Source organism: Drosophila sulfurigaster, chromosome 3, assembly GCF_023558435.1.
Source record: "Drosophila sulfurigaster albostrigata strain 15112-1811.04 chromosome 3, ASM2355843v2, whole genome shotgun sequence".
In the NCBI taxonomy this organism is placed as follows: Eukaryota; Metazoa; Arthropoda; class Insecta; order Diptera; family Drosophilidae; genus Drosophila; species Drosophila sulfurigaster.
In genome coordinates, this window is record NC_084883.1 from 17,972,311 (window position 1) to 17,982,773 (window position 10,463).

The 10,463-nt window shown below is 37.5% G+C and overlaps 1 protein-coding gene across 4 annotated transcripts; it reads right to left on the minus strand.

Moving 5' to 3' along the window:
* Positions 1-1,605: 1,605 nt before the first annotated feature.
* Positions 1,606-6,672, minus strand: LOC133841762 (E3 ubiquitin-protein ligase rnf146). 4 transcript variants are annotated; one of them, XM_062274472.1, is made up of 5 exons: positions 6,270-6,667; positions 6,061-6,204; positions 5,070-5,219; positions 3,983-4,420; positions 1,606-2,358 (listed from the first exon to the last, which is right to left on the minus strand). In XM_062274472.1, exons 1-5 carry the CDS (start codon positions 6,550-6,552, stop codon positions 2,264-2,266), a joined length of 1,110 nt encoding a protein of 369 aa, XP_062130456.1. In that variant the 5' UTR covers positions 6,553-6,667; the 3' UTR covers positions 1,606-2,263. The 4 variants fall into 4 exon arrangements, with proteins under 4 accessions (XP_062130456.1, XP_062130453.1, XP_062130452.1 ...); XM_062274469.1 differs by lacking the exon at positions 1,606-2,358 and having other exon boundaries at positions 2,838-4,420; positions 5,070-5,222; positions 6,064-6,204; positions 6,270-6,666; XM_062274468.1 differs by lacking the exon at positions 1,606-2,358 and having other exon boundaries at positions 2,838-4,420; positions 6,270-6,666.
* Between the last annotated feature and the right edge of the window lie 3,791 nt (positions 6,673-10,463).

The following is a 10,463-nucleotide window of genomic DNA, read 5'->3' on the forward strand; positions in this document are numbered from 1 at the left end:
TTTCTTTGAGTAATTGTCTAATTGTGCATCGTATGTAGTCTTTTTATTACGTATACGTTATTTTTATAGGTTAAAATAAGACTTTTACTTTAACATAGTTTTGAAGTAAACATATTTTATCTTATTTGAAAACTTTTTTGAGCCCTGGAAATATTACATCCTTTAAGTATAGATTTCCGTGAAATCGATTTATGTATAAAATTTGGTAATACTTACTTAAATGATTTAAATGACATATGTATATAGAATTTCCAATTTTATGATAAGACCATTATTTGAACAATTTTTAGGCTTAGTTACCGTAAACTTTTAAAACAATCCGAAGCTTTGCATTTTGTGACCGTTTAAATAAATTTGTTTTAAATGCTTTTGTTGATCATTAATCTGATTATTAATTTAGATTCTATGTGCTATAAACGATTTCTCAGAATTATGTAGATTATTTCGAGTGTGCAAGCACTGCAGCTTGTCTGATAAGAGGCGGCAACAATGGTGTTACACAAGTTCTGTCGACGTTTGCCTATTTAATTATGTGATATTTCAAGAACAGGTAAGAATACGGGAGGGCATAAGAAAAAATGCAGCAGGTAGCATAATTTCTAGGTAAACAGCGATGACTCATACAGGGAACTGCTGACACCCAGAGAACTCTCCAAAACCCGAATCCGAACATACATATTTATGTGACAGCTACGATCGCTGCTTTGCTTGCTCCATCTTTTTCACACAGTCCCATTGCGCACTCTTTCGCACGCTTACACTGCTTTGAGCCTGTTGCTGTCCGTTTTCTTGTTTGTTCACTAACAACAACAACAACAACAACAGCGACGGCGATAATAAGAGGCCCAGTAAATTAATATGCTGCATACGTGCGTTTTCTTTTGGTCCATTGCGCATGACTCAATAGTCAAGCATTTGTAGACGGACAGGGTCCGATGCCGATCCCCTTGTCCAAACGATTTTCTGGTTCCCCTTACGAAGAACAAAGACCAAAAAGGTAACGAAAAGGATTTCAATTGAAGTCGAGACCAGGTAAACGAGTATAGAGAACAAGTGCTTCTTGAAAGAGGGTTGTTTGCTATTGACACCAATTATGGAAGTCTTTATAGAAAAAGATAAATATCTGAATGTTTTCAATAGAACTGTGATTGCACGATATTGTATATTGTACTGTCACATTAATCATTGAGTTTTTATGCTTACCATTATACAAATTTAAGGGAAGTAGTTTGAAAAACGATTTAATGTGATATTAAGCATTTATTATGAATTATCTTACTCTTTCCTTATTCTCTGAATTTGATTATTAACAGTACTTCGACAGTCCCATTCTGCAAATTATATTACAAACAATATTTGAGTTGACATTCTAGAAATCATACTGCCATTAGTGTGATCGACAATTTTCTTTCATCTGCAGATAACTAGATAACTCCGTAGATTAGATATCTAGAAAGATTTATGCCTCATGTAAAATATAGTAGGAACGTAGATCTCAAAATTAATTACTTACTTATTTATTTATTTACTTACTGGTGCACTGAGATAAATTTGCGGTTTATTTAGTTAAATAATCATTAGAGAAAACAACTTGTTCCGGTATTTTGTTGAATGTGAATGTTTATTGCCAACTTAATTACAATAATAGGTAAGATTCTTAAACATAATACTAAATCAACGTGTCTTGCACACATCAGCTTCATCTTCCGCTAGATAAAACTAGGTATATCTAAAAATATGCCTCATTACGGAGCATTATTTTTGTTTTATTCAGAGTGGTTATTACCAAGTATTTCATAATGTTTCAAGTACATATGTATATGCATAAATGAATTGCTTAAATAAATGTGACATGCTGTTAATGTAAGGTTAACAATAAGCGGAGTTGTTAATATTTTGCGCTTGGCACAGAGTTTTGATTTGATTTAATTTCCCATTACTAAATTAGAGAATGAATTTATAATGAAATGAATAAAGTCTTTAGTGATGCTTAAAGTTATCAGATCAAAGAGAACCAACTGGAGAAAGAAAATGACTATGCGAGGCAGAGAGAAAGAGACAGAGAAAGAGAGAGAGAAAAACTGTCAAGAGGGAGGAGGCATACAAAATGAACTTAATCTAATTGAATGTCTTTTTCTTTTTGCCAGACATGAGGATCAATGTGATAGGTATGTTAAACATATGAGTAATACACATTTTTGTTGGCTTTTTGCGTTTTGATATTACCGGAGGGGGAGGAGGAGGAGAGCTCTCGCAGTTGTAGTCAGTAGAGCTTTAGGAATATCGTTGATACAAGGGTAGCTATGAATAGGCATTTCACAGTTAGAAGTAATGGCGGGGTACAAATCGAAAACGAATCTATAAAACAGTAGTCACAAAATATACATAAATACATTATTAATATATATTATACACGATTTCGAGTATATAGGCAATTTGCAAATGCATTCGGGCTAGACACAATTGACGTTCAACGTAAATGGAATACAAAAATATAAAGTACAGAAAGAAAAATTCAGACTCAATTGTGACTAACCGAAATGTTAATAATAACTTATATATTAAATGTTCACAGAAATGTTTTATATATTTTTTAATCATTATTTTAACGCACTTAACGGCGGACTTATACTCGTAACACTAACAAAACAGATTTTGTTCAGTTTTGCAGAAGCTACCCAAAAATAATACATCTACTTTATAAACTGAATTGCACTTCAGTTAAATGATAGTACACATCAAGTTTGTCCATTGATTTCTTGGTCACCCAATCGAATATACAGATCTGTATTGTCCTTCTCACACTACGCTTTTCTTGGTGGATGCTTAATTGGCTCGGTTGCGGGGGTTAATAGATTTTCTTTTTCTTTTTTTGTGTTTTTTTTTTACATTTATATATGATCATTGTAAATTGTTTGTAAACACAAGTATTCTTATGTTAAACACAGAGGATTACGATACATACATATGTGAATAGCTTGACAACAATCCATTAAAGAGATTCGGAAGCGATCTTAACTTTGAATAATATACTTTATATGGTATTTTGGTAATCTGGGATTTCTGTTAATATTTTCTGTGTGTTTGTGTGTTGTCTGTACTCTTGGAGAGACAATTTGAATATGTTGACATTACAATTACCTAATCACATCTCGCCTTCTTAGTTAGCTCGTTTACAGTTTACGGTTTGTTCAGGTTCAGATCGATAAGGAATTTCTATGTACTATATGTATGTATATATAGTGTATGTTTTGTATTTGTTTTTGTAAGTATGTATGTTACCCTGTTGGCTTCTTCTGTCTTGCACTCTTGCTCACGCATAGAGCCCTATATAGTGATTTTATATAGTTAGTTCTCAGGTACGCGCGGCATTTCTCTAGTTAACATTCCGAAATGATGACATTTCTAAAAAGGAACTTCGATCGCGTTTCGAGCTTTTAGCTGCTTTCATTTTACTTTTTGTTTAGTGTATTCCTAAGCTATGTCTTGTAGATTTGTATGTAGAATTGTGTGGATGTGTGTGTCTGTGTGTGTGGTGTGCTCAAGAAAGTTTAAAAACCCAATGTGCCATTGTGTCCATTGTGTGGGCGTTCGCTCGCCTCCGTTTGTTCAACCACTGCGGTATTATTATCGCCTGCATTATGCTCATCGGCATTGTCATTATCATCGTCATCCTCATCACTGGAGTCGGCAAAGTTACGCATGGTGAGCGCCTGAAAATCGTTCAAGGCCTGCTCGAAGAGATCTATGGTATGCTGATTGGTCTCAATCACCTGCTGTGTCGTATCCAGCAGATCCTCGGTGGCACTGAGCATGAGATCCTGTATCGAATTCGAGTGCGAGGAGGCAAGCGAACGCGAGTGCGAGGCACCCAAACCCACCATACCAGGGGACTGTTGTTGCTCTGTTGTCCCGGCCCCAACCCCGGCACCTGCACCTGATGTGTGATTGGTTTGTTGTGGATTGGAGTAGGTTTGCTCACCGCTCAGATCGTTAACGCTGTCACTGATATTGCTGGCCGCCAGGCCGCGTGTCAGCTCATCCGCATGGGCAAGCGTTGAGCCAATGATGTCGCTGGCAATCCGGATGGCTGCATCTCTGGCCGCGATCGTCGATATAAAGCTGGAGGGGCCACCCAAAGCGGCAGCTGTCGGTGTGGGATTGCTGGGACGACTGAAGACCGTATCGCTGGTCACCTGGTTGCCCTCGATGCGCAATCCAGCGACGCCTTTCTTGGGTATGGTGGCCAAGTCACGTTTGACGCGACGACATCGATTCGGCTCGTTTTGACGCTGCTGCACCAGCTGCTCCAGATCCACGATGTACACATAGCCGGCGACGAGTATGGAGCAGGATTTGTCACCCTTTTTGAAGGCCTCCTCAATGTCCTGGCTGGTGCGATCATCATATTGCCACCATCCTGCACAGTAAGCAGTTAAAAAGTGGATTTTTGTTGACTTAGGATTATGGAATGGTGAAATGCGGGAAATTAGGAAACGAGGAAGTGTTTTGTTAGATGAAATGATCTGTAGTTATTTGGCACGAAGTCCAGCGACGCCTTTAACCACTGGTTTTGGATCCGAGGACTTCAGACGCACAATATTGCGCTTTTTGATTGGCTGCGAGCTCAACGCCTGCGACATTTGAGCCAGATCAATGATGTATATTTGGCCACAGATTAGCTGCGTCAATTTGCTTGGATCTGTCGTCACTGCTTCACAGTCGGAGCTGCTGTCAGTGGAGGACTGCGTGTAACATTCAACATCGTCAAAGTCATCCTCGTACTCGAAGTCGAAGCAATAATCATCATCATTCATAGAGAAACGCGAATTTCTACTCTGTGTAGTAGACGTCATCCATTTAGGATTTGTGGTTTTATATGCTTCGAAGGCCTTAAAAGCAGTCTCGATGTCATCGTTCGTACGCTCGTCGTAGGCCCACCAACCGCCTACGATTTGATTTTGTGTGTGTTTGTGATTTGGATTATGGACAAATGGAGAACTGGGTTCCATGGGGGGCCAAAGGCGGCGCCACCATCACCACCACCAAAAATAAATGCATACACTCACCATTGCGTCCCTCGTAGTACCATTGATAACCATCCTCGGTGGCACGTGTGGCGTAAATATCATCTATGCCATTCACTAGCTGTGGGTGATCAAGGAATTCGGCGGGAATTTCACGTCGGCACATCGCACAGCGACGATTTTTGTAGGCAACTCCCCTGTAAGAACAATATAAAGGGTTAACAAATGGTTTCTTAATATTTTATCGGAGAGAAAGTGGGTAAATTTGGATATTTAGTCAAATCCTTCTCATTTAAATGCAAATCGTACACTATGAAACACAATAAATCAAAACCATTTTACAAATGAGAACACAAATCTAAGGCTTTCTAATCTTCCAAACCTGAGGCTTACATATTTTAAAGATGTTCTTTCTAGAGATAGAAAGCTGAATTCCTGGTTGATTATTATTCAAGTTTAAATTCATAATCGTGTCGCTTTGAAACAATGTAAATGAAGAACTTTGCATAATTTAACATATTAAGATATCGACAATCTGCTTAGCCGAGCACAGCAACGTTTATAACAGAACAACGTTTAATTGAAACTATTCGACATTGAAATAAAAATTTTGATTTATAAACTGTCTTAAATCATTGTAATGACAACCGGGTCTGGGAATGTATTCTATTTATAAACTCTATGTGCAACAACTATTTATCCTTGCACGAACGAAAACTGGTTTGAATTCAATTACAAAAATGTAGAAGATTTCTGTTGAGGCCAGCGACTTTATGCTTTTCAAGCAATTCGATGTCGCTATGCGGAAGCTAATAGAATGTAGTAATTGAAGCTGGCGCACGTCCAGTTCGATTTGGGTAGTAGAAACAGCCTTGAACTTGCTTTTGGGCGCACGCGAATAAGCCGATTTTGGGCGAATGAAAATTAATTCACAAAAAAACTCGACAGCAACGCAACTTGCATGCGTAAATAGCTTGCAAATGCTTCCGGCTTTGGGTGAGGGGCTGGGTTTTTAGGTTTGTGATTGGAATACGCACCTTAACGCACAAGAAGCAGAAGATGTGACCGCAGGGAAGACGTGCGGGATGTATACAGGTCTGTAGGCAAATGGCGCATTCCAGTGCAGCGCTTTGAGAGTCCGAGGTGGCATCAGGTGCAGGTGCCAAGGCGCCACCATCTTGAGAAGTCACAACAAAAGGTTTTATTAAGAGACGCACTTGCGTTGTTGTAGTGTATTGTTACCCGTTGTTTCACTGTTTGCTGTTTTAAGTGAATCACCCGTTCCAGTGTTGGAAGTGGTCGTCGCTGCAGCAGCAGCTGCGGCAGCAGCAGCAGCTGAGGTGGATGGTGACATGCAGAGATCGATCACAGGCATAATAGGACGCGCAACACTAACAAACTGCACATCCTTCTCCTCGTCGTCACTGTCGTCTAAAACTATGATAGCATTGTTGGTATTGGGGGTGTTTGGCTCTGTGTTATTGATACCGCCATCGCTGCTGCTTGTTGCACGTTGTTGCGACATGATTTATGGATTTATTCACGTACGCGAACGTTTGCACAACGCGTCAAAATAAATTGTTTCGTTTTCTTTTCAGCTGCGTCCCAGGTATGTTGATCAGCGTGACCGTAGTTGACAATTCAAAGTATACTAGAAAATATATAATATATTGGAAGCAGTCACACTGTTGTTGATATACAAGTTGCTGTAATCGATACATTTGTTTATGTTGTTTCAAATATTTAATAAAATTATTATTTAAACAATTTATAAATGTGTAGTCTTTGAAATGCTGTATAGTATTATAAATTGCAGAAATACACAGATTAAAAAGCTGCGCTATAATATTTATGGGCAGCACTGGCAACAAGCTCGCAGAATCGATAAATGTTCGTTAGTGTTGTATAAAACTGCGCAACGCAAAGCGCGCAATTTGAATGACAATTTAAAATGAAAGACCACGGCTTTAACGGTTTTTTATTTTGGCATGATAGCTTATTAATATGAATTCATTAGCGAATGTGTTCAGCTGGCAATCTACAGTTGAATTATAGCACATTCAATTTAATTCATGAAAAGCCAATTAAAATTATGCGCTTCATTACATGTAACACCTTTTCACACACATACACAGTGCGTAGTCAACAAGCTGCCGCCCCCCGCGTACCAGATAATTTAACTTCATAAAAATTGACAGCCCTTACAGTCGGGAGCATAAATAAAAAACTTCAGCTCTCGTCATATGGCATCACGCACATTTTAATATGCAGTCAGCATGTTGCAAAAAAAGGACTAAAAAATAGAATGAACGAAGCGAGCAATTGTTGAGGACACAGTCATATGCAGGCCTTTTGAACTCATTACATGAAAATCAATTTTTGGTTTATTTTTGCTGCATGGGCGACTGTCCTCCACAATTGCATGTCATTTTTTGTCAATTACATACACACACACACACATATACACACCCCATGCGAGTTGAAGTTGCATGGTCAATTGCCTAATTGCGCGTCCCCCGGGCAGACAAACGCGTTGAACTCAACTGCCGACTGTCGACGAGTTTTGTAAATTACTCCACACATGCCAATGTTGCTACTGTTGTTCTTGTTGTTGTTGTTGTTGGAGCCTTTGGGCTGTTTAATGCACGTGCCTCACTCAGTGTTGCCATTTAAAAATGTGCCTGCAAAAAGAGAAGTCAACCACTACGTGCTCCGAACTGTCTCTGATTTTCCCCCAAAAAACTGTTTAATATGCGACACAAGTTTTCCAACTCGAACCAACCATTCCATTCACCTTGTGCCATTTTTAATTGTTCCACGAGTTCTGGCAATTGAATTTTCATGCGACAAACAAGTAAAGCAAAATAATGTTAGCTTCTGTCTCCAGTGCCTTGCGGTTACTCGACCACAAAGAAAAACATCTAATCCTCAATCTGAATGTAATTATCACAGCAAAAAAAAAAGAAAACACGATAACCGAAAACGTTTATGGCCGCAGTTGCCTCTAGATTATTAACACAAAGTGCGCCATCAAGTCATAAGCATAAAAATATTACAACTCACACTGCTTTCTTCGCAGTTTTTTACCCTCAAAAAGACAAAAAAGAACTGCGTTGTCCTTGGGGCAGGGATCGTCTTTGCTATTGTCTACTTTGCACCCTCTTTTGCGGCATTTTGTAATAAGCTACTTTTGCATTGCTCTTTATTTTATCATTTGACTCTCTCCAACCATTCATTTTATTATCTTTTTTTTTTTGCTTTCCTCCGTTGTGCAAATCCCTTTAATCAACGAAAATTGTCTGTTCACACATGTGAGCCTTGAGCCTTATTACGGAAAATGTTGTGCATCGCTAAGCTCTAATAAATTTACGAGCATTTAAGCAAAACAGGCAAAATTTGCACAATTTCCTATTAAAATGTTGATTTTTATATCGTTTTTTTTTATATTAACAGATCGTAAATTGGTTATTGCTTATAAGAAAATATGATGCTTCAAATTGCAAAATAATTTATAAGAATTAGAAAACATCGAAAATTATCATTGTGTAAATGACACAGAAATCTTTCAAAAATTTGTTTTTGTTTTTTAATTTATATTTCCGTTGATACTAATTTATACATAAATTTTAAAAAATATTCTGCTTTCATATTTGAAAACTTCGCTTTCTTTAGCCCTCTTTAACTTCACTGCATCTTCAGTTTCCAAATCATATGCTGCTTAATAAAAAAAAACTCAGCGACAATTTCAACGTAATCTAAACCATTTCAATTTGCCAAACTGTCTGTTGCCTCCAGCCAAAATCTCACTGACAAGCCATCCAAGTCAACTTTCAACCTGTCCCCATTCCATTTCCATTCTCTTTCCCACCTCAAGCAACTGCACCGCTCTTCTCGTTGGGGGTTGGGCGTCTTGTTTGTCCTCGAGTCTCAGCTGCTTGTCACTTGCATATTGATTTTAAAGATTTACATCAGGCGAGCATAAAGCAGAAGCAAGCTAGGCAGCCAGGCAGTCAGCAAGCAGCAGCAAAGCAGGCACAACAGGTGACAAGAAACGCAACGCCCATAAGTAGGTTAGAGTCTTAATACCCTGTAGCAAATAGACTAGCACGAAGGGTTGTTAACTGTATAATATATAGAATAAAAACTACTTTATAATTTATAATTAATTTTAATTTCTGCAAAACTCTTAAATTTAATTTATATTATACTTGAATATAATTTCAATGATGTGCTAAATATTAGGTTTCAACTTTGAGTAAGGAATAAGAAATTTTGTACTAAAAAATAAATAAATTAAAAAATATTAAATCTAATATGCTTTTGAATAGAATATAGAATAGAACATATATAATAGAAATGGCATATATATATATATATATATATATATATATATATATATATATATATAACATACATACTATATATATAATAAATATAATAAAAACAGAAATATATAAATTTTGGAATTTTCTGAATTTTGTTATGTTTGCGCTCAATTGTTTTATATAAATATTAGCTTAAAAATCAATGAAACAATATAGTTAAGAGCTGTAAATTTATTTTAACTAATCGTATAAGGAAAACTTTTATTTTTAAGCCCATACTCTTCTGCAAATTAAGGAGTTTCATTTCTACAGGGTATTTACTGCACCATCATCCCAATTTTACTCCTGTTTACGCCCCCATTTGCTTTGGCTGTCAACAAGGTGCAAAGCTTGCCCCCGGGACAATGTTTCGATTTGTGATTTTATCGCGTTGTATTTGATTGTTATTGTTGTTGCAATTTGCTGGCAGCAATTGAAAAGCAATTGAAAGCGATATGCCAAATACCCGTAACAGTTTACAATTGAACTGCAAAGTGGATGTGGAATAAGAAGGGAAGAAATTGTTCCGTCTCAGCTAATTAAAAGTTTGAACATTAAAAAACAGTTGACAACGAAGTGCGAATGTGGAAATCTTATCTTAAAGCTCATAAAACGTTGGGCAAAACTTCTCATTCCTTCCCTGAATTGCAATCAAAGCACTTGAAGTTGACCTGGCCAGTTCAAGTCTTGGGTTAATACAACGTCTTATGAGCTACTTTGAATGTGAATGGCAAGTTGCAGACCGAAGCTTATCGTCTACAACAAACAACAAAAAAAAGGAAAAGGACTCTGCTCTGCTTTTGTTGGGGGTGTCAAAAACCACACGCCGCTTGGCTGCCTTTTGTGCCCAGCTCTGCTCTAGCTTTTGTCCATAATCTTGGGCATTTTATCGCCGCCCATCTGTTGATGTCTTTATTAGAAAAAAAGAAGAGAAACCAAAGAGAAACGGCAACAAAAAATGAAGGAAGAAAATGCAATTTTTAGCCCATTTTTTTGTGGGTTTTATTGCCAGACAGGACACTCCTTAAGCATTTTATTAGCAGCAAACTTTTGAACTTGAAGTTGTCTTCAG